Source organism: Phytophthora ramorum (assembly GCF_020800215.1).
Source record: "Phytophthora ramorum isolate Pr-102 chromosome Unknown Phyram_PR-102_s0018, whole genome shotgun sequence".
Lineage (NCBI taxonomy): Eukaryota > Oomycota > Peronosporomycetes > Peronosporales > Peronosporaceae > Phytophthora > Phytophthora ramorum.
Genome location: NW_027150664.1, coordinates 877,267 through 904,448, shown reverse-complemented (window position 1 = coordinate 904,448; position 27,182 = coordinate 877,267). Strand labels below are relative to the sequence as shown.

Genomic DNA, 27,182 nt, shown 5'->3' with positions numbered 1-27,182 from the left:
ACGACGCCGTCAAAAGTAATTCTGCACCAGCACTGGAGAGCGAGGCGCTTCATAAAGAAGGCGCTCGTTCGGCTGGCAAAACGGAAGTTATATGGATATACCCCAGCTTAATCGAAGACATCATCCAGCGCTTCGCCCAGTAGCATTCCGCCGAGGACGCCGGCGCCAACACCCATAGCCATCTGTCCGGTGCTCATGCCGCCGCCACGGTTACCACCACCGCCGAAGCCACCACCGCCGTAGCCACCACCGCCGTAGCCACCACCACCATAACCACCACCGCCGTATCCATGCGGAGAACCATGGCGATGGTGGTGGTGGCCGTACGGAGAGCCGCCTTGCACCACCATCACTGGGGGACCAGCTGCGTAGGCCACAGTAGTCGGAGGCGGGGGAGGGTAGCCGTAACCCTGCTGCGGAGGAGGCGGAGGGTAGTACGGCTGCTGAGCATACTGCGGCGGAGGTGGCTGTCCGTACTGCGGCGGCGGCGGCTGAGAATACTGCGGGGGCGGCTGCTGGTAGTACGGCTGCTGTTGAGGTGGGTAGGCCGGCGTTGACGTGGCGGCAACTGCAGCTGCAGCCACGGCAGCGGTGGTCGCAGCACTAGAAGGAGGGGGGTACGCGCTAGAGGCAGGGGGGTACTGCTGCTGCTGCGGGTACGGGTACGCTTGGGTCTGCTTGGGAGCCTTCTCGGTAGAAGCAACGGGGGCCCCAACTTGCACGCCCGGCCCCTTGAACTGCACGCGCAGATTGATCTCCCCTGCGCGCTTGGAGCCGTTGTTGAGTGTGTACCACTGGTCCACGACGCCGCCGTTGAGGAACATGCTGACGGGCAGACGGCACTCTCCGATGAGTGTGCTGGACGTGAAGTTCTTGTCCTTGACCTCGATCACGAGCTGGTCCAGCTGCGGGTCCACGACGGCGAAGACGAAGACCTCATTCCACACGGGCGTCTTGTCTGTAGGGATACGAAGGTTAGCAGCCAGGAATTAGAGAAGGAGCGACTGAAGCTACTCACGGCCGTTGTCGTGCACGCGCGTCTTGAAGTTCTTGCCGCGCATTGAGAGCTTGCAGAAGGGGTCCTGCTTGCCGAAGGTCTGCTTGTCCAGCAAGTTGCGCGCGGAGCACGCGCGTACGTGCAGCTCCATGCCCATGGTCAGACGAAGGAAGGAAGGAAGTGCGCTTCTGACTGCTTTTCTCCGAGTGGGCTGTAGGTACAGATGTGTCAAAATCCAGCGAATTGGTTTGAAGAGGGGAATACCGTGACTGACATTAGTTTATGGCATACAGTAATCACGTTCCTACAGTTCGTAGACAAGGGCCGGTGGGGACGATGGCGGTGGCGTGTACTTTGCAAGTGTAATGGGGACTCCAGGGCTGCACGGGACGAACACAGCTGTGGAGGTGGCGTCCTTGCAGTCGATTGGGATCAGCGCGGCGGAGGCGTTGACCGGTTTGCCGAAGCAAACGTGGATAGCAGCGAGGCCGTTTCCACCCTCGCTCCCATCGATCGGTGCAACGGCGGAGCACAGCACCTGCACGCGTGTCTTGTAAAGCGCGGTGATAGCAGCCAGCGTCGTCTTCGGAGGGTTGGCAGCTGCCCAGCGGTTTATCGTTGCGGTGGCCTCCTTGTTGACTGCAGCAGCGCGCATCGCTGCACTGAAGTACTCCCGAGCGCTGAAATCGAAGTCAGCGCCACCGTTGGCAGCGTAGCACAGCCCGTGCTTCTGGAACTCGTGGTTGTACAGCTCGCACAGCGTGTGGAAGCTGGAGGGCTGCGTCGGGTCCACCCAGACCTCGTCTATCGCGCTCAGTAGCTCTGGCGACTCGGCAGCGAAGCCAATTGCGTCGAACGGCTGGTTGCGGATGGAGTCGCTGACGTTGCAGCAGGCCGAGTAGCCGGCGTTGTAGTTGGGCCAGAGGCCGTGGATGGACAGCTTGCTGGCGGCCTTGGACGGCTCGCACACGATGCCGAGCGGGTACTTGTTGACGTTGCGATGGGAGATGGTGAGGTCCACGCCCGCCAGCAGGTCGCGGCAGAACTGCGGCAGGAAGAGCTGCTCCAGCAGCAGGAAGTCGAAGTCTCCGGGCTGCTGCTTCTTGGCCAGACACGATGGATCTCGCGTCGGACACGTCGGAGTAGGCGCCGCCTGCACGCAGATGTCCACGCATTGCTGGTCGCTCGGCAGCCAGCCCCCGGGGTAATCTACCGCCCGCACGAGCCCCTGCAGCGCAGCGGCCAGCAGCAGCATCAGCATGAAGATACGCTTCAAATATGCGATACGGCGGTTGTGATGTGGTTCACATCATGTGGCGGCTTGGTGTCGGCATGCTGGTCATCCTGGCATCTTTGCTCTATCCTCCTCCTACGCAGACGATGGTGCTCCGTGTGTCCAGCTCCCCCGACGAGGTCGGCGCCTCGGTGGGACAGCTCATCTTCGACCTGAGCCAGCAGGCCATCGCTACGCACGGCCGCTTCACCGTGGCGCTCTCAGGCGGCTCCCTGCCCAAGGTGCGCAGCCATCTCATCCTCACCCTCTTGCTGTCCGATCTTCCGATATCTGACTGTGTTGCGTTGCGTTGCTGCAGATTCTGAACAAGGGACTGCAGGCCATCAAGGGCGACGTGGACTTCTCCAAGTGGTTCGTCTACTTCGCCGACGAGCGCTGCGTGCCGCTGGACCACGACGACAGCAACTACAAGGCCTGCAAGGCGGCGCTCTTCGACTTTGTACGCGACACCGCACTCCCTGCTATTTCTGCTTGCTGGACCTAACTCACACTGCACTCTATGCTTCAATGTTGCTGCTGCATGTAGATCCCCGTGCCGGCGAGCCAAATCTACACCATTGACGCCTCGCTCACCCCGGAGGCCATGGCCGTGGACTACACTAAGAAGCTTGCCGAAGTCTGGGGCAGCGACGTACGTTGGCCGACCTTTTGTCTACAATATTTGCGCCATACTAACGTTTTTGCTTGTTGCTGCCTTCAGCTGCCTCGCTTCGACTTGATCTTGCTGGGCATGGGTCCGGACGGCCACACGTGCTCGCTCTTCCCAGGCCACCCGCTGCTCGAGGAGAAGACGCTGTTCGTGGCGTCCATCGAAGACTCGCCCAAGCCGCCCCCGCAGCGCATCACGCTTACCTACCCGGTCGTGAACAACGCCGCCAACGTACGTTGCTGCTGTCCATAGTTCGGTCGCCTCTGTACATTTTTGCTGACTGTAGTTGCCACTGCAGGTCGCGTTCGTCGCCACTGGCGCCGGCAAGGCCGAGCTGATCCCGCACATGATCGGCGTTGAGAAGCGCACGCCGCCGCTCCCGGCCGCCAACGTCAAGCCCACGGACGGCGTCGTCTACTGGTTCATCGACGAGGACGCTGCCGCCAAGCTCTCGGACGAGGCCAGGATGTAGACAGCCCATAGCAAGGACGCCGCTTAATGCACTGTCGCTGCCAGCTCCAACATGCCAATCAACCCGCGGCAAAGCGAGCGCGTGTATTTCTGCCGGCGGTGATTGGCGTGTTGCCTTTACACAAACAGGATGATTAGCATTGTGTCCGAGAAACTGTGTCCCATGTAGCGCGACTTCATTAAAGCTCTTCTCCCTCTGACCTGAAATGACTGTCCCCCTTTTGGTAGTCTGCACTTCGAGAGCCCCTCATTTCAAGATATGGCGTCCGACAAGCAGAAGAACGCGCTGGCCGTGGCCGCCTGCGCCGCAGCAATCGCGGGCCTGGGTCTATGGGCGCACAGCAAGCAGCAGCAACACACGCGTCTATTGCGCAAGCAGCTGACGCATCTGCGCTTCGACCTGCGCGTGGAGGAGATCGAGGCCGAGACGCAGCGCATCCTGGCGCGGATGAGGCGCGTGGACGACGAAGTGGCGGCGCTGACGCCGTCCGCCGTGACGTTTCAGAACTCGGCGCAGAAGCTCATCGACCTGGACCACGAGATGCTCAGCCGCGTGACCAACGTGACGTTCCTGGGGCAGGTGTCGGCCGACAAGGCCACGCGCGACGCGTGCACCAAGGCAGACGAGGCCATCGAGGACTTTTCGGTGCAGCGCAGCATGCGCGCAGACGTGTACAAGGCCATCCACACGCTCTACAAGAGCGCGGCCTTCCAGGTACGAAGAGAGAGAGAACAAGGCGATGCCTCTGGGCTGACTGACGAGCTGTTGGTGTTGTTGCTCCGCAGAAACTGGACACGGTCACGCAGCGCTACGTGCGCCGCCTCGTGCAGGACTTTGAGCGCAACGGACTGCAGCTGCCGGAGCACAAGCAGAAGGAGGTGCAGGCCTGGAAGCAGAAACTGTCCAAGCTGGGCATTCAGTTCCAGCAGAACCTCTCGGAGGAGACGATCGAAGTCACGTTCGCGCACGGCGCACTCAAGGGACTCAGCGACGACTTCATCGCTGCGCTCGAGAAGGGCGACGACGGCAAGTACAAGGTGAGGCCGCTACTGTTTTCGCTCCTTTGGTCAGTGCTGACCCGTGCGTGTGTAGATTGCTCTCTCGTACCCGACCGTGTTCCCGATTCTCAACACGTGTACGGTGGAGTCCACGCGTAAGGCCGTAGAGTATGCCTTCAACCGTCGCTGCATCTCCACGAACGTCGCGATTCTCGAAGAGATGCTGGAGATCCGCCACAAGGTGGCCCTGGCTCTCGGGTACGAGAATCACGCTGCCTACGTCCTCGAGCAGAGGTGAGAAGGATCCTTCGTGGCGCTTGCAGTGGTGCTCCATATTGACAGCTTTGCTCTTGCGATGCCAGAATGGCAGAATCTCCCGAGAAGGTCAAGACGTTCCTGAACGACCTGGACAACAAGCTCGTGCCGCTTGCTAAGAAGGACCTCGACAGCTTGCTGAAGCTGAAGGAGGCGGACTGCGACCGCAATGACTGGAAGTTTGACGGCAAGATCAACATGTGGGACTTCCGCTTCTACATGGACCAGTTCGTCAAGAAGCACTGCTCCATCGACTCGGAGAAGCTCCGCGAATACTTCCCCCTTGCGCACGTGACGACGGAGCTGCTGTCCATGTACCAGGAGCTTCTGAGCCTGAAGTTCGTGGAGATCTCGCAGCCCCACGTGTGGCACAAGGACGTTCGCATGTTCGCTGTCTACGATGCCCGTCCTGGTAAGGTTGGGAACCTCGTGGGCCACTTCTACTTGGACTTGTTCCCCCGCCAGGGCAAGTACGGGCACGCTGCATGCTTCACCCTGCAGCAGGGTTGCGCCAACTCTGAGGGTGTTCGCGAGGTACGTTCGTATCGCGATGGCTATGAGGCGTCAAACATCGCCCAACTCACTTCTGTGTGCTCTTTCAACAGTACCCTGCCGCCGCCATGGTGGCCAACTTCAACGCTCCGACAAAGTCGAAGCCGTCGCTGCTGGGACACCAGGAGGTCGTGACCTACTTCCACGAGTTTGGCCACGTGATGCACTGCCTGTGCTCTGAAGTCGACATCCCTCGCTTCGCTGGCACGCGCGTGGAGCGTGACTTCGTGGAGGCCCCCAGCCAGATGCTGGAGAACTGGTGCTGGGAAAAGGAGCCGCTGCAGCGTCTGTCCTCGCACTACGAGACCGGCAAGGTGCGTCGATCGGGCCCAATTTCCTTGCTCGTGGCTGCCGTGGTAGCTGACTTGGTTGTTGCTTTGCTGCTGTAGAAACTTTCGGACGACCTGGTCGCTCGCCTGATCTCTACGAAGAACGCCAACACCGGTCTGCTGAACAAGCGTCAGTTGCTCTTCGCCACGTTCGACCAGACCATCCACTCGAAGGCCAAGTCGAACACGGCGCAGCTCCTCAAGCAGTTGCAGACGGAGATTATGCTCATCGACATGACGCCCGACACGAACTTCGCGGGCTCGTTCGGCCACTTGGCTGGCGGCTACGACGCGCAGTACTACGGCTACATGTGGAGCGAGGTGTTCTCCATGGACATGTTCGTGTCTCGGTTCAAGAAGGAGGGGCTCATGAACCCCAAGACGGGGCTGGCCTACCGCGAGCTTATCCTGGCGCGCGGCGGATCCGTGGACGCCAGCGTCATGCTCAAGGAGTTCTTGGGCCGTGAGCCCAACCAGGACGCGTTCTTGCTCAGCAAAGGGCTCAAGGTCGACGCCTAGCTTTACCTGTAGTTGAAGCCAGTATTCAGCCGTTTTTGCTGTTTGGCTCGCGTCGCTTTGATTGGGTAATGAGACATTGCTAAATTCTCTTATTGGCTGGGTGATTTGTGTACACCTTGTGTTCAGGAGTTTCACAGTGCAAGCAAGCGGCATACTACAAGACGCCACGTCTTCAGCAGACGCACAGCAGAACCGAGACGATGGCGTTCGAGGCGGCGGTGGTGGGGCTCCCCGGCAACTCGTACGCGTTCACCAACTGCGTGTACGTGCACCTGGATGACTTCATGGCGCTCGTGAAGCAGACGCCTCCGGGAGTCGTCACCAAGGAGGATCTACGCGCGCACGGCCTCAACGTGTGGCTCAACCGCAAGTTCGTGATGGCCGCCAAGCCCCACAAGGAGATCCAGCCGGGATCCGTGGCTGTGGGTACCATGCAGCGCATGTGCGTGGGACTGCCACTCAATCAGGCCTGCGAGGTGTCGGTGTACGCGCCGTCGAGCGCCGCCCAGGGCGTACTCAGCACCGTCTCGTTTGAGATCCAGCAGGTGCTCACGCGCGCACAGGGCAACGACCTGCGCGTGGTGGACTGCAGCATGCTCAAGGACGTCTTCGAGGCCGAGTACACGCACCAGGTCTTCGCCGTGGGTCAGCTCATGGCCGTGAGGTGCGACGGCCTCCCGCTGCGTCTGCAGTGCATCAGCATCGACACGGTGGATGGAGACAAGAGCAGCCCCGACTCGTTCGCCCCGCGTGCCGGAGCCTACCTCCAGGGCGCCATCATCAACTTTGTCAAGGCCAAGGACGCCCCGATCCGCCTCACGAACCAGTCGAGCGGCATGACGCGCACCGTGTTCAAGCCCGACTTCGACTTCACCAAGCTGGGCATCGGAGGCCTCGACAAGGAGTTCAACGACATTTTCCGTCGTGCCTTCGCCTCGCGTCTGTTCCCCACGGACGTCATTCAGAAGCTCGGCATCCAGCACGTGCGCGGTATGCTGCTGTTCGGGCCGCCCGGGTGCGGCAAGACGCTGATCGCCCGAAAGATCTCGCAGGCGCTGACGGCCAAGGAGCCCAAGGTGGTCAACGGACCTGAAATCCTCGACAAGTTTGTCGGCGAGTCGGAGCGCAAGATCCGCGAGCTCTTCTCCGATGCCCGCAAAGACCAGGAGGAGCTCGGAGACGAGAGTGACGTGCACATCATCATCTTTGACGAAATCGACGCTATCTGCAAGCAGCGTGGCTCGAGCCGCGACAGCACCGGCGTGGGTGACAGTGTGGTGAACCAGCTGCTGACGCAGATTGACGGTGTCGACAGCCTGAACAACGTTCTAGTGATCGGCATGACGAACCGAAAGGTGCCCTTACGTTTTCATTCGTGCGGTTGATGCGGCTATTGAGCTGACAGTGTTTTCGTTCGTGTCCTTGTTAGGATATGCTGGATGAAGCGCTCATGCGTCCCGGTCGTCTGGAGGTGCAGATCGAAATCAACCTGCCCGACGAAAAGGGTCGTGCCCAGATCCTCAAGATCCACACGGAGCGAGCCCGCGATAAAGGAGCTTTGCACCCGAAGGTCGTGGCCGACTTGGACAACTGCCTCGACCCCACCAAGTTCGTGAGCGAGGACCCCGACTACAAAAACTTGGTCCAGCGGACCAAGAACTTCTCCGGTGCCGAGATTGAAGGTCTGGTGCGTGCCGCCACTGCACACGCCCTCTCACGCGGTACCGATGGTCGCACCATGCACGCGATCGCCAACTTTAACCCGGAAATCTCCATGGAGGACTTCGCTCTGGCGCTGGAGGAGGTGAAGCCCAAGTTCGGCGCCCCCAGCGATCAGCTGGCGCTCTACTACAAGAACGGCCTGATCCCGTACGGCAAGACGTTTACGGATGTGCGGGAAGCCCTTAGTCGTGTGATCGAGCAGGTCCGCTCGAACGACAAGACTCCGCTCATGTCGGTGCTGCTCCACGGCGAGCGCGGTACCGGAAAGACCGCGCTGGCCACGTACTGCGCTGTCGCGAGCGAGTTCCCACTGGTGCGTATGGTGAAGGCGTCGGAGCTCATCTCGCGCGCCGAAAGCGGCAAGTGCTCGTACATCAACACCGTGTTCGAGGAGGCGTACCGGTCGCCGCTCAGCATCATCATCCTGGACGACATCGAGCGGCTCATGGACTACGTCGGTGCGTAGCAATAGTCTGCGGGCGTTGCTGTATGTTCTAACCCGTGCGCTCTCTCTGCATCTACGCAGGTCTGGGCCCTCGCTTCTCGAACCTGGTGCTGCAGGCGCTGATGGTGCTGGTGCGCAACCCGGTGCCCGTGGCGGGGCGCAAGCTCGTGGTGATCGGCATCACGTCCAACATCGCCGCCATGCAGGCCGTGGAACTGAGCGACGTGTTCGACCTGTGCCTCGAGGTGCCGCAGCTCACGCACAAGGACGAGCTGGACGCCGTGCTGACGCACACGGGGCTGCCCGTGGCGGACGACCAGAAGGACGAGGTGCTGACGCTGCTGTCGGACCGCCCCATCTCGGTCAAGAAGCTGCTGCTGGTGACGGAGATGGCCAAGGAGGAGCTCAGCCGCACGGGCGAGAGCAGCATGACGGCGCACCAGCTCATCGAGTGCGCCTACAGGTTCGTCTGAAAATTGAAAAATAGTGGGTCTTCAATCAGAAACGTTGTTGAAGTTGGCCGATCATACAAACTGCAAGTGTAAACCTTCTATTGAGGTGGTCTCCAGTCTTTTCCCCCTTCTTCTCTCACTCTAAGATTCGCCCCAAGAGACACAGACGATGGCTAAGAAATCCAAGTCCAAGACGCCCAAGACGGCCGTGAAGACGCTGGACGGCGGCCCCGACCAGGAGCCACCGGCCACGGACGAGCAGGCCGCCACCAAGGAGCAGCACCGCCGCGCCAGCGAGAAGATCGACCAGCTGCTGGAGACGCGGCCCGACGCCGAAGAGCTCGAGCAGCGCAACGTGCTGCCCACGGCGTCGCCCAATGTGGCACCCACGCTGCAGGGCGTGCAGAAGCAACTGCAGCACAAGATGAGCGCGGACGAGCTGGCGCACCGCCTGGAGGCGCGGCCGGACGTGCAGGAGCTGCGCGACCTGGCGATCGTGCACGGCGCCGACGGCGTGGCGCCCAGTCTGCAGGCCACGCAGGAGAAGCTGCAGCGCCAGCTGCACTCCGACAAGGTGAGCCATCAGCTCACCAAGCGCCCGTCCATCGAGGAGCTGCGCACCACTGGCGTGCTGGAGACGAGCGCCGAGCTGGCGCCGAGCCTCACGGCCACGGCCAAGAAACTCGAGCGGAACTTGGTGCAGAACCAGGTGTCGCATCTGCTCGAGTCGCGGCCTGAGAAGGACGAGCTCGTGTCGCACAACATCCTGGAAGGTAGGCTGCCGTACAGGTTAGAGGATGAAGGAGACGCACGTGGTGACCATTTCTGTTGTTGTGTTGCAGGTCAGGATGCGACCGTGGCGCCCGTGCTGCAGGGGGCCAAGCACCAGTTGGAGCGGCAGCTGAAGGCGGACCAGATCGCGCGCCAACTGCGCCACCGACCGTCGGTGTCGGAGCTGGAGGAGAAGGGCATCATTGACGGTGAGGCAACTGCCAGCCAGCAGTGATCCGACTGACAGCGCGACTGATTCATGAGCTTTCTCGTTCTGCTAGAGGGGGAGCTCGGCAAGGACAAGAAACGATCGCTTTCGCAACGTGCACGGTACGCGCTGGCGCTCAAGGCAGCCAGCCGCATTGCAGCAGACAAGTTGATCTCAGCGGAGGAGAAGACGCGTCTCAAGGATTTGATTTTGAGCGACGACGAGAAGGTCGTGGCTGCGCTCGAGTGCTACGAGCTGGATGAGGATGTCGAAGAGATGCTGGACACATTGTACCGCGTCGCGAAGGTGTCGACGTGAGACTGCAGCCCAGGACTCCGCTGTTTCAATTATGAGTTGCAAATGATTCTTGAATAAACGATACTGCACGCACTCCGCAACGTCATTCTCCATTCTTTTGTTACGGGAATTGAGCGTCCATGAAGGCATCCACTCCGCCGCGAATGGTACTGGGAAGCGGCACCTCGTTAGTGCACGACAGACGAAGCAATGGCGAAGAAATGCTGGTCGTACCTGATCTGCAGCAGCGAGTCCACCACGCCGAAGAAGCTGCGGTCCTCGAAGGGCATGGCCTGCGTGGCGGGCGGCTCCGGGTGCTGCAGCCACGCCGAAAACAGCACGAGGTGTCCATTCATCGCGACGAATTCCTTCTGCAACCGATCCGCGGCAGGAGAGGCGTGTGGCAGCGACTGCATCAAGCAAGCAAGCGTGAGCTAGCAATTCTGCAAGGCCCTCGCATTTCTACTTACGTCCACCAGCGTGTAGCTCGAGCGCGGGAAACTCTCCTTGTCGCGCGTCCTACAAACACCAGGAACGGTTAGCTGCCAGTGATAATTGCTTGGAATCCTCACTGTCGCTTACCAGCACTCTTCGTCCTTGAGCAGTCCGTACAGCTCTAGTGCCGCTTGGTAAAAGCCCTTCTGCTGCTCCTTCGATGCCTGGAACAACCGAAAACGTTTGAGACCCCACCTGCTACATTGCATTGCAAACAAATATCGCACCGCCTCGAAGTCCATTGTGAAGAACCAGCCTGGAAGTTCGGGCCCATTAAGGCCAATGGAGCTGGCGACGCCTGCCGTCTTGGGCCCGTCCGCCTTCTTGGGGGTGGACGACAGCGACAGTGTCTCCAGTAACGCGGCAAGTCTGCAGTCAATTGCAGCGCATTCAACCCGTTAGTATATGGCAACTCCAATGAGCAGCACCAACCAACGCACTTGGAATCGGAGCTCGTGGTCTTGTGTAGTCGCTGGAACGTCGCGATGACGCCGCACTCGGCCTTGTGTGCAGGCCAGGCCTTGAGCTGGCACTCGCGGTCGCAGAACAACGCTGCATCGCAGTTGGAGCAGCGCTACAGACAACCAGGAGCGTGAGCACCCCACAGCACTCCAAGTTGAGCTCGCACAGGTCCCACCTTGAGGCTGCCGACGTCCTGCAGCTTCTGGCGGCAGCTCTGGCACCCAGCGCCGATACTCCAGACCTCTCCGCCATGCTGCTTGAAGTGGTCCAGCAGACGCATCTCCGCGGCGGCGCTCGCATCCTCACACACCTGGTCGTACGTCTTGTCCGACATGACGGTCGCCAATCAAATGCGCAATACAAAACACAAGTGATTTGACTAGTTACACGACGGCAGATACCCTCGACACTCAGGTGTTCGGCAGTGACAGGGCCGACCTCCTCCTGTTTCCCTCAATCCTTCCCCGTAGTCGAACGTCAATTCCTCGCCAGCGTCGATGCGTCTGCGGGCGAAAAGCGCCAGGCGAGGGACGAACGAGTCCACGCGCACAGCCGCCACCTCGAGGCAGGGCGAGCAGCTGTGGTTGAAGAGCCGCGTCAAGCTGCCGCTGCTCGACGCGTCCACGTTGGTGCGCACGACGTCGAAGTCGAGATCGGAGTCGCCTCGGAGAGCGACGTGCTCCCGCAGCGACAGCACGTAGTTAACCGCCTCTCGGTCGTAGCGCTCTCGGTAGCGCCGCCGCATCTGGCCGGACGAAATGAGTTCGCCTGTATACTCGCCGACGTACTCGCCGCGCTCGATCCGCTGGGCTGCCAGCACGCCCCACCCTTTGCTCTTGCAGTGGGCGACGACGACTTCAACTTGGCGACCACGGAGGACCCGTCGGCACCGATCGTCGTGCTGCTGCTTGGACAGGAGGTCCGGCGGCAGAGCGGCGAGAGCTGGGAGTTGGATGCTTGTGATGTAGACGAACGCCATCATCAGCTTCACGACCGCGCGCAGTTGGGCGTCCAAGTGTGTCGTCGATAGCTGCACCGGAACCGACAGTGTCTCCTTCCCGAGAGAGAGGTCCCTCACCACAGCGTCAAGCCACGCGCGCAGCGTCTCGCGTGCGGCCCTACACACGCGCGCCAGCGTCAAAGCCGCCTTGGCGTCGAGGCACCTCCAGAGCCCCCGCGGCGGCGCGAAAATGACCTCGAGCGCATCGGCAAACGACGCGTGGGCGCCTCTTGTCGAGCGGAGCTTCTTCATGCGAACGCGTCTTTGACACCGTATCCTGCCTTGATTGACAAGACCGTGGCAAGAAGGTGGCACTTTGCTGTATTTTCTCTTAGTGTATATACTTGCTACTTGACTTGGGCGTTTATATAGTTAATGGACTGGGCCGCGGAGGAAGCACTCGACGAGGTGCGGGATGGCCTGGCAGCCGTCGCAGTGGGGCGCCGTCTTGCTGCTGAGCGCCATGTCCACGAAGGCGGCGCAGAAGCTCTTGAGCAGCTTCTTGCGGCGCTCGACGCCCGCGCTGAGCTTGACGTAGAGCCGCGGCTGCGAGAGTGAGTAGAGGATGAAGTGCATGTACTTGCTGCAGTACTTGCAGATGTGGCCGTCTTCGTGCTTGCGCTGTGCGTAGACCCAGGCCTGGTAGCGCAGGTCGGCGAACTCGGAGAAACGGTGCAGCACCTGGTAGTCGGGCCGCGACGCGCTGGCCGTGGGCGTGTTGAGCGTCGGGATGCGCGACGTGTGGTGCAGCAGGAAGACGTCCAGGACATAGTAGACGACGTCATGGCGGACGATCGAGCGGTTGATCTCGACCCGGTCCACGGTCTCAAGGAACGAGAGCGGGGCCGCGGCCTTGGAGGACCGAGTGGGGGCGAGCGGCACGGGCGAGAGGTGCTGGAGCGGCTGGGTCGACATGCGATGGGAGACTTTGAGGGCGAATTGGGGAGTGCTCCGGCGGGCCGACACGGTTGCCCTTCGCTTGCCAGTGAAGCCATTCTCGTCGGAGCTTCAACGCCGAGTCTTTAGCACACGTCGGGCAGAATCAGCTCTCGTGTTGCCTGAAACTTCAAGCGAGAAGCCGCAAAAGTGAGTACCTTCGATATATAGTATCTGTGGTACTGGATATTTGCTGTATTCTGTGAAAGAGGTCGGGCTTGTCAAGGTCTGTGATAACCGATACCACCTGCTACACCAAATAGTTCGGTTCCCATCCAGAATATAGTAGATGGAAGTGTTTGAATTGGAACCGGCGATTGACTGAAGATTGGGGTGCACCATGGTGGTGACCACCGCACCACAGGCAAATCTGCAGGGTTGTCCAGGCTGCGAACGCGGAGCGTAGGCCGAGATAGCAGCACTTAGTTCGCGGCAAAAGTGCAGGTCGGAAACGGCCTGATACGCTTTTAATCACCCGCTTCAGCTTCAACTATGCGTTCTCACCAAAGTGGTCTTGACGCAACAGACGGGCACTTTGTCTGCATTGCCGTGGCGGTGGCTGCGATGGGCCATGGCCGCAGTAGCATAGGTATGGCATGGTCATGGCGGGCTGAGTCTCCAGCTTGAAGCGGCTGTAGTGCTGCGCTTGTCGCTGCGCTCTCGCAGGCCGGTCTCGCATCCAAAGCAAGGAGACTTGCACCGTTGTGCCTTGTTGTGTTTCTCTTGCGTGATGGTCTTCGAGTTGAAGGTCGAGCTGACCAGCTTCACGGCACGCAAAGGCAAGGTGCCTTCGTCGCGATCTTACGTTCTCCGTCGGAATTGGGGCGCCGCGTAGAATTGCATACAGCGTACATCCATCTTCCCGGCGGTGTGCGGTCTCGAAGAAAAGCGTAAGAGACGGTTGTCATTTGAATTTCTCGCGGAGAGCTTTTCATCGCCGCTGTGATCGGCAGACTCGGACGGCGAAGCGCTGGACATGGCAAGCGGAGTTCTGCTGAGTCGCCGGGCTGGCAAAGACAGGGAAGGAGTAAGATGGGCGGGGCGGACGGCAGCCATTGCGTTTGAGGTATTTACTGGCGAATTGATTTGCTGGTGCAGCTGCGGTTTGCTCGTGGACGTGACTGCTGGCTGCTGCAGCAACTCATTCGGCGTTCAATTGGCATCTGCAGCACGAGAGCATGCACGCCGTTGACCGCGATACGAGCATCGTTTGCGATCTGTATTTCATCGTGTCCGAGCTGTAGCATCACTGGAGTTGTCGTTTGGATTAATAGTGACTGACAAGCCCCTAGGAAACGTTCACTACGCAGAGATCGTCGCCTCCTTCGCGAACGAAGCCTAGAAATAATACTACTCCGTCATCGGATAGCCTTGGACTACCTATACATTCTGCTCGTACTCCCCGGCACTCGAGCTCCTCATTTCAGCCTGCATCCTCATAGGGTGGAAAGCAACCGGTGCCGCTTGAAGTGCAGGTCGAAGCGAGAACCTCGAGTCGCCAGCCTGGAGCCCTCTGGTCTTTCCCAGTTCCACTTGTCCGGCAACGTGCAACCTCTCAACACCTAACTCGAACGCTGGCATGGTAACCTGCCGCAAATCCATCATACCCAAAGGCATAGAGGCCACGGCCATTTCCCCCGTGGCAAGTAGGTCCTTGGTGGCATATTTCGCGTGGTCGTAGCACTTGCCGTGCTTGCGGGACGGTTTGTTGCAGCTCGGGTGGTCACAGCGCTTGCCGCCGCCGTGCTCGGCGCAGAAGCCTCCCCCGCGGTCGAGCTTGGCGCAGTCTGACTGCTGGCACCGTCGGTTGCCGCCGTGTCTGGCGCAGAAGCCGCCGCGCTGGGCGCCCATGGCGCATCCTTCCTCCTCGCATCTGCGTCCGCCGCCATGGGCTCGACAGAAGCCTCTGCCCTGGCTGCTTTTAGGGCATCCAGGACTCTGGCAGCGCAGCCCACCGCCGTGAGCTTTGCAAAGGCCGTTGGATTGAGACGCCTTGGAGCATCCAGGCTGCGTGCAGCGCTTGCCACCGCCGTGGCGGATGCACAGACCCATCGTCTGGCCGCTCTTCTCACATCCGTCGACCATACAGCGTCGTCCGCCGCCGTGGGCCTTGCACAGGCCCTTGGAGCGCACGCCCTTGGTGCAGTCCGGAACGCTACAAAGACGCTTGCTTGCCGACATTTTGGGAAGTAGGTAGCATATCGGGTTGCGCAGGTTTCCTATGCACTCTTGAAGGACCTTTTTCCTTTATAGTATGCATTCTACCAGGTAGTCGTTCTTTTCGCTGGTCGTCATCGGCATTGTTGCCTTTTCGTGCGTCATGCGGTGCTGCCTCGCCCACTCGCCATCTTGACGCGAACCACACGCTTCACTGCAGTCTCCAAGCACCACGCTCCAGCCATGTCGGAGCTCCAACAACCTCTGACCGCCACCTCAGCCAGCGTCATCCGCGACTTGTCCTTCCTGGACCGCTTCCTCACGCTCTGGATCCTGCTGGCGGCCGGCGCCGGACTCGGACTGGGTCAGATCGGCGCCATCCAGGACGCCATCGATGCCACCACCGTGGGAAGCACCAACGTGCTCGTGGCCGTCGGGCTGCTCGTCATGATGTACCCGCCGCTGGCCAAAGTGCGCTGGAACCTCGTGCACCGCATCTTCGCCGACTGGCGTCTGCTACTGCTCACGACGGTGCAGAACTGGGTGCTCGGGCCCTTCGTCATGTTCTTCCTCTCTTCGGCCTTCTTCAACCACGATGTGGGCTACATGACGGGACTCAGCCTCGTGGGCTGCGCGCGCTGCATCGCTATGGTCGTGGTCTGGAACAGCCTCGCGGGCGGAGACGCCGAGTACTGCGCCGCCATCGTGGCCATCAACTCGGTGCTCACCATGGGACTCTACTCGCCCTACGCGGGTCTCTTCATCAACGACCTACCAAGTCACTTGGGCATCGACTCAAGCACCAAGATCCACGTGGCCATGGGCGAAGTGGCCAAGAATGTCGGCATCTACATGGGGGCGCCCTTCGTGGCGGCGCTGCTCACGTGGTTCACGCTGACCAAGGCCAAGGGCGCCACTTGGTACTTCGACAAGTTCACACCGCGCATCGGCGTGCTCACGCTCATCGCGCTGCTCTTCACGATCGTCGTACTCTTCGCCTCGCAGAGCACGCGCATCTCTTCCAACCTGGACAAGGTCATCTACGCTGCGGTGCCGTTGCTCATCTACTTCCTGTTCATGTTCACCGTGTCCTTCCTCATGAGCTGGTGGCTCGGAGCGACGTACGAGCAGGCTGTGTCCCTCTCGTTCACGGCGGCCAGCAACAACTTCGAGCTGGCGCTGGCGGTGGCCATCGCGTCGTTCGGGCTCAAGTCGGACCCCGCGCTGATGAGTGTCGTGGGTGCGCTCATCGAGATCCCCACGATGCTGGCGCTCGTGTACATGGCGTTCTGGTTCCGCAAGACGCTCTTCACGGCCAAGGCAGCGGATGATGACGCAGCTCTGATGGACGCGATGGAAGGGGAGACCGACCACGGCGTCTACACCAAGAAGTAGGCCAATACGTAACCTTGCATTGCATTGTATTGGTAGGGATCGCGATCTTGCACTATTGAAAATGCAGCACTGGAATTGGTTGTTCCTTGTGCATGTCAGACAGATTGTCAGTGTCTAAGCCTCCCAAGGACGCTCGTCTAGTCTTGGTAGGTTGTACTCAGGATAGCGAGGCGAAACTCCGTTGACGAGACAACCTGTACCTTCCGGACGCGATGGCATTCGCCACCGAGCGTTGCTTGACCACAATGCAGAGATGTAAGCTCCATCATACACTCTGTAGCTCGTACTTTGTCGATGCGAGATCCCCCACGCTCAGACGCTTTTCTCAATGAACAACATACCGCAAAGAAATCCGGACGGTGACACCCCAGCGACTAGCTCCGTGACAGCCGCTTCAAGCCACAAATTCGTCGATAGGGGCGGTTCCGGTTCGTCTACTTCGTATCGGATCCTTGCTACGCGCGGGAACGCATTCGTCATGGCCTGCTTGATCTTGGAGAAGTGCTGGCACTGCTTCCTGATGTCCGACGTCAATGCCGCCACGAGCTGCGAAGCGTCATTATACCCGAGTGTGTTGATCTTGAGATGGTCCAATGTCGTCCAGTAGGAGCAAATATGGCGGATAATGACGTCTCCGTGGCGACGCGCGACGTTGGACGTGAAGAAGCCGTTGTACGGGATCATCTCCTCTCGCATCTCGTAGGTCCGTCGGTCGATCTCCATCTGGTGCATCCCCTTCTCCTTCCAGCCTGGCAGCTCCTTCTTCACTGCTTCTCTCCACTCACTCACCATCTCGGCAACTTTGGTCTGGTACCTGTCCACCTCGTCCGCGTACAACTGACAGACTGCACACGTCACGTTACCTGTATCTGGATGCACGTGCATATTCTCCCAATGAAGTCCAAAAAGTGACGTCAATTTGCCGTTCTGTCCTGCAAGAGCCTCACTGATCCTGCGCGCGACGTCCTGGTCCCTGGCGTCTTGTCCGTCCTCCCTTCTATCGTCCGAGTTCTCGGGCGGATGCAACCGGACGATCACGGGTCTGGCCGTGTACACTGTGGCTGCGTACTTGAACGAGATGTAGCTCTGTGGCAGCAGCTTGGACACCATAAAGTCGATGATGGACAGCAGCGGCACGTGCTGCCACTGGGGCGTGTCGCGCACCGTGTCCTTCCAGTGCGTGAGCTCTTTGCCCGCGGCCGTGCGCACGTGGCAGTCTTCCCATATGTCGGACGTCGGCTCCTCCTCCTCCTCGTCCCAGTCGCTCTCCACCAGGCGTCCGTCCGCCTTCCACGCAGGCGTGAGGTGCCACCAGTCGGCGGCGCATTTCTGGTGGAAGTGCTGCGCGTAGCGAGTCTTCTCCAGGGCCGTGGCCGTCAGCACGCGGTCGTAGCGCAGCCAGCGGCTCGCGTTCAGCAGGTTGATGGACCCGCGCAGGTCCAGGAACTCCACCAGCAGCGCGCACGGCACGCGGAAGAACACGCCGCCGGCGTCCGAGCTGGAGCGGGCGCGCCTCATTTTACAAATGGGAAAGTGACGCATGGCAGAGGGAAAGGACACGTGGCTCTGAAATGTAATACGCCTTGAGTAAATGATGACTAACTATCGACGGACGTACACTGAGATAAGTAGTTTATGCACCGAACAATGGATACCCGCTAACACTCAATATTATAGTCTGCTGGTGATCAAGCGTTAGTCGAGAAGTTCAGTCCGAAGTTGAAGTGCCCCGTATCAATGGGACTAGTATCACTTGGCGTCGTGCCCGACAGCGTTGGCAATGACGGGGTCTTTGGCGCACGTTTTATCGGCGGCGAGGCCCACGAACACGGGGAAGCGTGGGATGCCGTCGTTCGTGAGCTCCTGACACTTGTACACGATGATGCTGCCCACGGCGGGCGGCTTGTCACGCTGCGCGTCCGACAGACCGCTAGCGACCTTGAACATCTTGCCGCTGGCCATGCGGCAGCGCAGAGCGCCCACCATGCCCACGTACTTTCCTTTGCCGTCCTCGTGCGCGAGTACCTCCGCCTCGCCGTCGTGGAAGCTCTTGATCTTCAGCAGCGACGAGGACCGACCTTGCGCGTACTTGCTGCCGGGCTCACGAATCATGAGCCCTTCGCCACCGAGCTTCTCGATCTCGCTGAACACTTCGTCCAGGTGCTCCAGCGACTTGCATTTGGTGTGCTCTACCCACTCGATGTACTTGGACGAAGCCTTCTCTATCACAGCCTCGGCGTGCTCCATGCGCTCCTCAAACGTCTTCGTCTTGAGGCTTGGGGCGTCGAAGACCTTGTACACGAGCTTCTCCCATTCCTTGGAGCCCTGCGTCTTGGCAATGCCAACTGTGAACTGGAACGCACCACGTCCTCCGAAGAGCTCGCCGTCCAGATCCACGTCACCCGGGAACCTGGCAGTGAACCAGCTAGGCGCCGGATACTCGTTACCCAAGCGAGACAAGAAGATCTTCTTGGAGGAGTCCCAAAATGCACGTACGCCGTCCAACTTCTCGCTAACCCACCAGCCCGTTGGGTCATCCTTTTCACGCTCCCATTTCTTAGCCAGAAGCACTTTAGGTGCTGTCGTTCGCACAACAGCTCTCGAGCTGCCATTAGCAGACGCGGTGCCGCGAGGAGCTGTTGCTGAACCACGGGCGCGTTCCATCTCAAACGCATCGCCTAAGAGTTGCTTCAGATGCTTGCACGTCCGCGAGGTCGGCGGGTGGCGCTGGTTCCTCCACGCCGGACAACTGCACGAGTAGACCATCCCAAGGCGCTTCACAATGTACGTCGAGCCCGATGAGCTCTTTACATCATGAAACGTCCCGTCCACAAGCAGCAGCTTCGGCTCAACTCCATTCACAGCCCCAGTCTCTTCGTCATACTCGAGCCCACCTTCTCTCTCATCTGCAGCCTCAGCGGTAGCCGCCTCACCCCCCTCGCCAGCCGATCGCTTCTTACTCGGTCTAGCAGGAGAAGTCGCATCGGCTGACTCTGTCAGCGTTGCCAGCTTCTGCTCCCACTGGTCCTCCGTCAGCACCGTCACGCCCAGCTTCTCGGCCTCCTTCAGCTTCTGTCCAGCCTTCTCTCCACACACCAGGAACGTCGTGGTCTTGCTCATCCTCAGCTGCACTCGGAAACCTCTCACCTCCGCCTCCGCTGTCGCCTGCTTCCTGCTCTGCTTCGTCAACGTCCCCGTGAAAACGACGACCGCAGGCTCCTCGCGAGCTTTGCGCTTGCCAGCGGTCGCTATCAGTGGAGAAGCCGCGATCGCTGCCTCCTGCTCGAGTGTGTCTGTTCCTTCAGCCGCGAGTTTTTCCCTCCATTCCTTCTCCAAGAGAGTCGCGACGCCCAATTTGGCAGCCTCCTCCGTCTTCTTGGCGCCCACTTTGGCCCCACACACGAGGAAACTCGACGTCTTGGACAGACGCGCGCCCACCACGTAGCCGTGGCGCTCAGCCTCAGCGCTCGCTTCCTTGCGCGGCTGCGACAGCGTCCCCGTGAACACCACGATTCGGCTCATGGCGAATCGACAACTGACGTTGAAGTGCCGATTTAGACACCATCACTCAGAAACCATCACTCACCCAATTGTGCTTACGCTGAAAAAGTTGATCTGCTCCAGATACGGCTGCGTCCCCTTCAACTGTGTGACTCAGTTGACCAGCATGGCGGAAGCTCCTCGCGCGGCCGAGGCGGCGGACAGCGCCACGTCCAAATGGATGAAGATGATCTCGTCCACATTTCTGGGAGATGGCGCCAGCTCCTCACTCTTCGCGCGACGTCCCTCTGGCAGCACGGGCGGCGGCGGCGTCTCGCAGGAGTCTCTTGGGCGCTGGGCCAAGCTGCGCGCCGAGAACGGGCTGGATCCGACGCCGGAGCTCAAGATCGCGCTCGTTGGAGGCTCCGCAGTGGTGAGAACAAAAACGCAGGCGATTTACTGTCGATTGTACTCATTTCTGACGCTTTTCCGATGCTGTGCAGGGCAAGACGAGTATCGTGCGGCGCTGGCTGCAACGCTCATACCCAACGACGTACGCCCCCACTATTGGGGTGGACGTGAGCTCCATAACGTACAAGCACCGCGGTCAAGAGCTGCTGTTGCACGTGTGGGACGTCTCGAGCGCCGAGGTGGACGCCAGCGCGTCGTCGCTGCACTCGCTGCTGTGCGAGGACCTGGACGGCATCTTCTTCGTGTTCAACGTGCACCGCGTGAGCTCCATCGCGGCCATCGACAAGTGGAGACACTGTCTGTCCAAGTTCCTGTCCCCTAAGGAGACTCCCTGCTTCCTCATCTCGCACAAGGCCGACCTGCTGCAGAAGCGCGTCATGACCAGCGACGATATCGCAGCTTACGCACAGGTAGGAGGGTGTTACGTGGGGACATATGGTGTGGAGAACTAACTGACGTTTTGGTGGTAGGCGGCAGGGTATAAAGGCTGGATGTGGACGGTAGGCAGGGCCAACTTCGGCGAGAATGAGAAGAACCCGGCGGTTCGAGAGGCTCTGGAGCGCATGGTGGAGTTTATTTGCAGAGATCGCATTGCAACGGAGCATATCCGGCTAGCACGGTTAGCGAGACCACGGGTGAGATGGCGTTAGAAGGTTGTGCTGTGACGCAAGCTAACGGTTTTGCTGCGGTTTGCTACAGGGACTTCTGGAGACGTCGGGCAACCCAGCCCCTTTGGAAATCATCCAGACGGACGACGCACTGCACCATTTCTCGACTTCATTGCTACGGATTCCTATGAAAGCGATCACGACGCTGCCGCGAGATGGGGATATGATGCCGATTAACGAGAAACTGAACCCGAACGACCGCGAAGAGAAGAAAGACGCTGCTCACGTTGCTGCTGCACTGCAAGCTGACAAGCGAACCCCCACGTACGGTGGCAATTGGATTTTGGGCAACGATAAAGGCGTCTACTTGCGCGCCACAAACAGCAGTCTTCTCGGCAACGATGAGACGGACGATGACGCGGAGTCTGTGGAGGAGTTCCAGTTCCCGTTCTCTGGTTCGCGCCAGATCAATGAAGAGGAAGACGCCGCCGCTGCAGCTGAGACTCGCAGACGTGAAAAGGAGGAAGAGGACCTTGAGAGACGCAGGGAAGCGGAGAAGGCGGAGCGGGACCGACGCAACGACCAGGAGGCGTGGCATTTCTTCGCTGGTAGCATCAGTCGGGGTCAGGCTGAAGCTCTCTTGCAGTAAGTCTCATTGGTGATAGCGTGGCAAGTCGAAGGGCTGATCGTTCGCTAACTTTCGTTTGGTGGATTCGGCAGGAACCGAGAGCAAGGCACGTTCCTACTTCGCCGGAAAGATGCTCAGACTCTGATCCTCTCGTACGTGGGCCCCGAGCACGTGCACCATGTGCTCATCGAGTTTTCAAACCAGAGATATCACATCGGCTCGTCTAAGGTACGTCTCTTGTTATGTGGGGGGATGGTGAACAAGCTCGTTCACTAACCTGAACGTCATCTGGATGGTGTAGGCGTCTCTAGCGACATCGTTTACTACTCTGTGGAAATGTTTGAGAAGTGTGCGGCGCTATGCGTACCGCGGACTCGTATTCAGTCGCAACGTGGACTTCAGTGTGGTGAACAAGCAGGAGCTGGTGCTTCAAGACGAAAGCGTTGCATCTGGCAGTGTGACCGACGCGACCACGCCGTCGGCGGCACCAACGACTCCGAGGATTTGGCGCACACGAACGCGAAGTGGATCCAGCAGCTCGCTGGGCGAGCGAAGCGGCAGCAGCAACAGTCGGCACGCGTCCCCCACTACCGCACCACGGAAGGCTCGCCACACTCCAGGCCTGCAAGCCAACCAGGAACAAGTCAAGATCCCGCCGCAGACGCGCATTGACGAGCTGAGCGGCGAATTCTACGACCACCTGGCCGAAAGGCTATCGTACTTGGCATGCCAGCAGAAGGCAGAGCCTGAAGGTGGTGTGCAGCTGAATGACGTACGTTCCTCTACTTGTGCGTTCTAACGCGCTGTGCTTGTCGTGGTTTGCTAGAAGACGGTCTGTCAGAGGACATCGCGCCTCTTCTCGAAATGGTAAGAGAAACCTGTAGGTGGGAGGAAGCTTTGAGCTGGAGACTGACATCCTGTTGTCTAGGTGGGACAGGAGAGGAGCGAGCTGCACCAGGTGCGTGGCAACAACGCGGAGACGCAGTGGCGCCAGCTCGTCAAGAACATGGAGACCTGGAACCGCATCGTCATGAACCTGGTACGCTCAGTCTCACTTGGCCCCGGCAGAGACTTTATTAACTCTCTCTCTCTTCAAACAGGAGCTCAGCATGCTGAAGGTGGCGTGACAGCGCCGCCAAGTCGACCGTGACAGGTTGAAACGAAAGGCAACCGGTGTAGCCATGTTATTCGTCGAATGCTGAAGTTTCTATTTTTGTCTTTTGGTCGCGTCTATGCTCGTCTCACTTGCGCTCACTATGGCCACTTCCAATTCAGCCCCAGGAGCTGCAAACGACCATGATGAGCAGCACCGAGACGGAAGACGCGCCGCTGCTGGTTGCGTCCTGCGTGCGGCGGCCTCCGCTGTCTCCTCCGCACCGCTCCAGTTCCACCAGCTCGCCGCAGTCCGACGAGGTCACGCTGGAGCTGGAGCTTGAGTTGGGGCGGCTGCACTCTCAGCTGAGCCAGGCCAAGTCGCAGAGCGCAACCAAAGAGAAGCGATCCGAGAGCGGCGCGTCGTCCGCAGTGCGGAGCGTGAAAGCGGCCGAGAGAATTTCCGTGGCGGCGGTGGTGGTGCACCTGCTCAAAGGGAACATTGGGCCTGGCGCCATGTCGCTGCCCAGCGGTTTCTCCAAGACGGGCGTCTATGCGGGGCCTGTGCTGTTTGTGATCGTGGTACGTTGGCTACTGGGAGCTCATGATAGAGACTTTAGGTGGTGACTGGGCTGGTTTTGGGTGTCTAGGCGCTCGTGTCCGTGTACAACATGGACTTGTTGCTGCGGTGCAAGCATCTGGTGAGCCCGAGAGGGCCCATGTCGTTCGGAGATGTGGGGCGGGAGATTCTAGGGCCCAAAGGGAAGCTGCTGATTGACGTGTTCCTCGTCGGCACGCAGCTGGGAATCTGCTGCGTGTATTTCACCTTCGTGGCGACCAACATCCACGTCGTCTTGTCCGAGAGGTGACTGCTTGCTCAGTACATGGACTTGTCGGTTGTCACTCATTGTTTCTCTGTTGACTGCTGTCGTCTTAGCCTCCAGGACGCTATCAACGAGCGGCAGCTCATCTTTGCGATTTTCCCCGTCTTGCTCATGCTTTCATGGGTGCGTACACTGCGCCGCATCACTCCGTTCTCCGGTCTCGGTGCGTCCATTGTGTTAGCCTTGCCGACGTATTGTGTACCGCGTGCTGACGGAAAGTACTACTGAGCAGCCAACTTCGCCGTGTTGTCGGGCATCGCCATCGTGTTTTACTACTCTATCGACTACTGGAAGCACCCAAAAATGCCGCGGGACACCACCGTGCTTGCAGACTGGAGCAAACTGCCTGAATTCTACGGCACAGCCGTGTACTCTTTCGAGGGGATTGGCTTGGTATTGCCGATCCAAAATGCCATGGCAGAGCCTGAGCGGTTCCCGCGCGTGCTGGCCATTTGCATGCTGTCAATCCTCGTGCTCTTCTTGTTCATTGGAGAGGTGCCGACCATCGCCTTCGGCCGGATCGACAACGGGAGCATGACGGCAGTGCTGCACGAATACTGCGAGGGCTGGCTTGTCACCATGGCAAACGTAGCGCTAGCATTCGCGTGCACGCTGTCGTTCCCGATTCAGTTCTACCCTGCCATCGACGTCCTGGAGCGGATGCTGCGGCACAAGTCAGTAATGCGCCCAGCACCGCCGACTGAGCCGGTGCAAATAGCATTGGAGGCGCGAAGGCGTCGCAAGGCGAGAAAGAAACAGTATCGCTCACTGCATGGCCTCGAAGGCGGACTTGACTACGAGCGCGATGGCCGCCACGACGACCACGAGGTGATGCTGTCCTCCAGCAGCACAAACAGCCGCCCACCTACGTTGTTCTCTCTGCAAACGATGCGTCAGTCATTCTCCCCGATCGCATCTCCAGCCACGGTAGCAGCTGCAGCAAAGACGTCTTCGGCCCGGCCTGCATCGGGCTGCCTGGAGAGGCTGGTCTGCAATTTGTCGCCGTACGAATGCAATCGCACGCTCTTCCGGTCCATGCTGTGCACGAGTCTCATGGTCATCGCGGTTTGCGTACCTGACGTGGGGCTTCTCATCAGCCTCTTCGGCTCCGTGGGGTCTAGCATGCTAGCAATTGTGTTGCCGCCCGTGCTCTACCTTGTAGCAGCGGGGCCTACGTTGTCATTGCCCTCGCGCGTGTTCCACTGGGGGATCGTTGTCTTCGGCCTCGTTGGAATGGTTGCTGGCACAGTGCAGGCCATGCGCCAGGTCGTCGCCTCCTTCAACTGACCTGCTCAATCCAGCTAGACCCTATTTCAAATGAAGAATACTGCTTGTACAATGCGCGTCGTCCTGCCCTCTAGCGGTGCTGCCTGCTGTTATTGAGTTCTCTTACCGCTTAAAACCATCACCAAGTCGACGAAACGCACACATGCACTTGAACTACACGTACCAGCTCGCTGGTCTTGCTGGCACTTGATATCCTACGCCAGCTTACTGGGTAGGTCGACTTCGCTGCTTCAGTCCTCTTTCGACCCTTTTCTTCGGGTTGGTGGACAGCACGCCTGGCATTCGCTTCACTCGCACTTGATATTGCGGTAAATGCGCTTGGTGAACACGCTGCTGCCGAGGTAGCCGACAGTGCCGCACATGATGAAGAACGCGAAGCAGAACAGCCCCCTGCAATGTCGCGACACAGCATAGTTAGCTTGAGCACAAACACAATCACGGCAGAGCGCGAGACACTTACATGTAGCCGAAGTAGAAGCACGTCTGCAGGAAGCCTGACATGTTGGTCTTGAAGAAATAGAAATAGATGGCGTAGATGAAGACGTAGAGCGCGGTGCTGCCTGCTGCTGCGAAAGACGTCCAATGCCACCGGTAGTTCTCCGCGTTCAGCAGGAAGTACGTGCACACGATGGTCACGCAGAGCGTCACAATCGTCAGGATGATGAACACCAGCAGCATAAAGCCGTACACGTAGTAGAACTTGTAGTTCCAGAACGACGCGAAGATGAAGTACATCTCGATGAAGATGGAGCCAAACGGCAGCACCCCCGTGAGCGCGATCAGCACCGGTGGGCGCAGATACCAACGCGCCTCGGGTACTTCACGAGGGAACTTGTTGACACGGCACGGGAAGCCTGCCTTTGCTGCGCCGTGGCGGCCCAAGATCGTGCCCAGAACGGCCAGCGGACACGACACGAAGAACCACACCAGCACCACCTGCACGATCGTCACGAACGGGATGGCGTACGTCGTGCCGTAGAACACCGCGAGCGCGTTGATGAAAAATACCGACACGAACGTGACCGTGGGGAGCAGCGCCGACGACAGGCACATGGCGCGGATCCAGTCCTTGGACACGCGCGGGTAGAAGAACTGGTGGTAGAAGGCGCCGCTCGCGTACCCGTTGGCGAGCGACGAGAACGCGTAGACGGTGAGTCCCACGGACACGACGCCGCCGGGCTCAATGTAGAGCGACGAGCCGATGGCGATGAGCATGAGGCAGACCGAGAGCACAAGCAGCTGCGCACCCGTGCCCAGCAGCGCCGTGAAGAGCAGCAGGTAGGGCGGCGCGCGGAACACGTCGCCGTGCAGCAGCTTCCAGCCCGAGTTGGCGTCGTCCTTGAGCAGCGACGACTTGCCGTCCATCATGAGCTCCTCGGCGTCGTCCTCTGCGAAGCGCGCGTAGTCGTTGCGGAGCGTGCGCAGCAGGATGAGCGCCACGAGGCCGCAGAGGAAGATGACCATCATGAACGAGTTGAAGATGGAGAACCAGTGGATCTGGTGCTCGAAGAACTCGTCTTCAAGGTAGCGGTCGAAGCGGTCCTCGAACGCAATGGGCGTCTCGACCCACACGACCTCGTACGTGAACTCGAGCTGCTTGTTGGACGCGATGGCCGTGAGCTCGTCCGAGTACGTCAAGTTGACGTGGATGATGTGCGGCCCGTTGTACGAGATCGAGTACTTCTTGTGCGTGTACAGCACGCGCGTGCCCACGGGGAACCGCTGCAGGAACGACACGTCGTCCGTGGGCTTCATGACTTTGCCCACGAGGCCCCACACGGGCAGGTCGTCCACGCTCATCTGGTACCAATAGTGCTCGTCCACTGCGGCGCCGAACTGCAGCGCGTCCGCGTCCGACAGCGTCTGCGCGCACAGCCGCGTGCGGGGCGCGTCCACGCCGAACTGCAGCCGCTGCCCAGAGTTCAGCAGTTCGTTGCCCTCCAGGATCTCGCCGATGCCCAGCGCGTGCGCCTCGGGCTCCTCGCTGTCGGCCGCGCGGCAGAACGGCAGCGTGTTGTACGTGTACGTCTCCTGCGGGTTGTTGAAGGGGCCGATCTTGTTCACCCACACCACGACTTCCTCGCCTGGTGTGTACTATACACGTGTATACAAGGTCAGAGAGGAAGAAAGAAAGTGTATGTTAGTGTGGGGGATACGCACCTCGTGCGTCTCGACATCGGCACTTGCGAGAGGGGCCAGCAGCGCCGCCAGCGCCACGAAGCGCGTCCACGAGCCCATGACAGAGAGAGCTTTAATGCGTTTTCTCC

The 27,182-nt window shown here is 59.7% G+C and overlaps 15 protein-coding genes across 16 annotated transcripts; 7 read left to right on the top strand and 8 right to left on the bottom strand.

Moving 5' to 3' along the window:
- Positions 1-107: 107 nt before the first annotated feature.
- KRP23_13655 (Extended synaptotagmin-1) lies at positions 108-1,154 on the bottom strand (the record flags this gene model as incomplete). The annotated part of the gene is made up of 2 exons (XM_067884394.1): positions 108-958; positions 1,019-1,154. The coding sequence occupies 2 exons, from the start codon at positions 1,152-1,154 to the stop codon at positions 108-110; spliced, it is 987 nt and encodes a 328-aa protein (XP_067738416.1).
- A 147-nt stretch (positions 1,155-1,301) lies between these two features.
- Positions 1,302-2,258, bottom strand: KRP23_13654 (uncharacterized protein; the record flags this gene model as incomplete). The annotated part of the gene is made up of 1 exon (XM_067884393.1): positions 1,302-2,258. One exon carries the CDS (start codon positions 2,256-2,258, stop codon positions 1,302-1,304), a length of 957 nt encoding a protein of 318 aa, XP_067738415.1.
- A 119-nt stretch (positions 2,259-2,377) lies between these two features.
- On the top strand, positions 2,378-3,412 carry KRP23_13653 (6-phosphogluconolactonase; the record flags this gene model as incomplete). Its single annotated transcript, XM_067884392.1, has 5 exons — positions 2,378-2,512; positions 2,590-2,730; positions 2,818-2,922; positions 2,992-3,171; positions 3,239-3,412. 5 exons carry the CDS (start codon positions 2,378-2,380, stop codon positions 3,410-3,412), a joined length of 735 nt encoding a protein of 244 aa, XP_067738414.1.
- A 258-nt stretch (positions 3,413-3,670) lies between these two features.
- On the top strand, positions 3,671-6,125 carry KRP23_13652 (Thimet oligopeptidase; the record flags this gene model as incomplete). The annotated part of the gene is made up of 6 exons (XM_067884391.1): positions 3,671-4,126; positions 4,198-4,449; positions 4,505-4,704; positions 4,773-5,259; positions 5,331-5,591; positions 5,667-6,125. The coding sequence occupies 6 exons, from the start codon at positions 3,671-3,673 to the stop codon at positions 6,123-6,125; spliced, it is 2,115 nt and encodes a 704-aa protein (XP_067738413.1).
- A 200-nt stretch (positions 6,126-6,325) lies between these two features.
- KRP23_13651 (Vesicle-fusing ATPase) lies at positions 6,326-8,765 on the top strand (the record flags this gene model as incomplete). The annotated part of the gene is made up of 3 exons (XM_067884390.1): positions 6,326-7,480; positions 7,555-8,305; positions 8,374-8,765. 3 exons carry the CDS (start codon positions 6,326-6,328, stop codon positions 8,763-8,765), a joined length of 2,298 nt encoding a protein of 765 aa, XP_067738412.1.
- Positions 8,766-8,913: 148 nt separating this feature from the next.
- On the top strand, positions 8,914-10,041 carry KRP23_13650 (uncharacterized protein; the record flags this gene model as incomplete). Its single annotated transcript, XM_067884389.1, has 3 exons — positions 8,914-9,517; positions 9,587-9,724; positions 9,797-10,041. The coding sequence occupies 3 exons, from the start codon at positions 8,914-8,916 to the stop codon at positions 10,039-10,041; spliced, it is 987 nt and encodes a 328-aa protein (XP_067738411.1).
- Positions 10,042-10,141: 100 nt separating this feature from the next.
- KRP23_13649 (SET and MYND domain-containing protein) lies at positions 10,142-11,311 on the bottom strand (the record flags this gene model as incomplete). Its single annotated transcript, XM_067884388.1, has 7 exons — positions 10,142-10,190; positions 10,255-10,430; positions 10,491-10,539; positions 10,603-10,679; positions 10,743-10,884; positions 10,956-11,089; positions 11,153-11,311. 7 exons carry the CDS (start codon positions 11,309-11,311, stop codon positions 10,142-10,144), a joined length of 786 nt encoding a protein of 261 aa, XP_067738410.1.
- Positions 11,312-11,356: 45 nt separating this feature from the next.
- On the bottom strand, positions 11,357-12,229 carry KRP23_13648 (Histone-lysine N-methyltransferase SETMAR; the record flags this gene model as incomplete). Its single annotated transcript, XM_067884387.1, has 1 exon — positions 11,357-12,229. The coding sequence occupies one exon, from the start codon at positions 12,227-12,229 to the stop codon at positions 11,357-11,359; it is 873 nt and encodes a 290-aa protein (XP_067738409.1).
- Positions 12,230-12,349: 120 nt separating this feature from the next.
- On the bottom strand, positions 12,350-12,892 carry KRP23_13647 (uncharacterized protein; the record flags this gene model as incomplete). Its single annotated transcript, XM_067884386.1, has 1 exon — positions 12,350-12,892. The coding sequence occupies one exon, from the start codon at positions 12,890-12,892 to the stop codon at positions 12,350-12,352; it is 543 nt and encodes a 180-aa protein (XP_067738408.1).
- Positions 12,893-15,313: 2,421 nt separating this feature from the next.
- Positions 15,314-16,465, top strand: KRP23_13646 (Arsenite resistance protein ArsB; the record flags this gene model as incomplete). The annotated part of the gene is made up of 1 exon (XM_067884384.1): positions 15,314-16,465. The coding sequence occupies one exon, from the start codon at positions 15,314-15,316 to the stop codon at positions 16,463-16,465; it is 1,152 nt and encodes a 383-aa protein (XP_067738407.1).
- A 312-nt stretch (positions 16,466-16,777) lies between these two features.
- Positions 16,778-17,983, bottom strand: KRP23_13645 (uncharacterized protein; the record flags this gene model as incomplete). Its single annotated transcript, XM_067884383.1, has 1 exon — positions 16,778-17,983. One exon carries the CDS (start codon positions 17,981-17,983, stop codon positions 16,778-16,780), a length of 1,206 nt encoding a protein of 401 aa, XP_067738406.1.
- A 231-nt stretch (positions 17,984-18,214) lies between these two features.
- Positions 18,215-19,987, bottom strand: KRP23_13644 (DNA ligase; the record flags this gene model as incomplete). The annotated part of the gene is made up of 1 exon (XM_067884382.1): positions 18,215-19,987. The coding sequence occupies one exon, from the start codon at positions 19,985-19,987 to the stop codon at positions 18,215-18,217; it is 1,773 nt and encodes a 590-aa protein (XP_067738405.1).
- A 145-nt stretch (positions 19,988-20,132) lies between these two features.
- On the top strand, positions 20,133-22,779 carry KRP23_13643 (Ras-related protein Rab-32C; the record flags this gene model as incomplete). 2 transcript variants are annotated; one of them, XM_067884381.1, is made up of 9 exons in its annotated part: positions 20,133-20,378; positions 20,449-20,826; positions 20,887-21,051; positions 21,116-21,669; positions 21,745-21,880; positions 21,954-22,404; positions 22,482-22,519; positions 22,581-22,691; positions 22,753-22,779. In XM_067884381.1, 9 exons carry the CDS (start codon positions 20,133-20,135, stop codon positions 22,777-22,779), a joined length of 2,106 nt encoding a protein of 701 aa, XP_067738404.1. The 2 variants fall into 2 exon arrangements, with proteins under 2 accessions (XP_067738404.1, XP_067738403.1); XM_067884380.1 differs by having other exon boundaries at positions 22,479-22,519.
- Positions 22,780-22,948: 169 nt separating this feature from the next.
- KRP23_13642 (Proton-coupled amino acid transporter 1) lies at positions 22,949-24,915 on the top strand (the record flags this gene model as incomplete). Its single annotated transcript, XM_067884379.1, has 4 exons — positions 22,949-23,326; positions 23,395-23,609; positions 23,682-23,791; positions 23,861-24,915. The coding sequence occupies 4 exons, from the start codon at positions 22,949-22,951 to the stop codon at positions 24,913-24,915; spliced, it is 1,758 nt and encodes a 585-aa protein (XP_067738402.1).
- Positions 24,916-25,202: 287 nt separating this feature from the next.
- Positions 25,203-27,153, bottom strand: KRP23_13641 (Transmembrane 9 superfamily member 1; the record flags this gene model as incomplete). The annotated part of the gene is made up of 3 exons (XM_067884378.1): positions 25,203-25,305; positions 25,376-27,009; positions 27,076-27,153. 3 exons carry the CDS (start codon positions 27,151-27,153, stop codon positions 25,203-25,205), a joined length of 1,815 nt encoding a protein of 604 aa, XP_067738401.1.
- Positions 27,154-27,182: the final 29 nt, after the last annotated feature.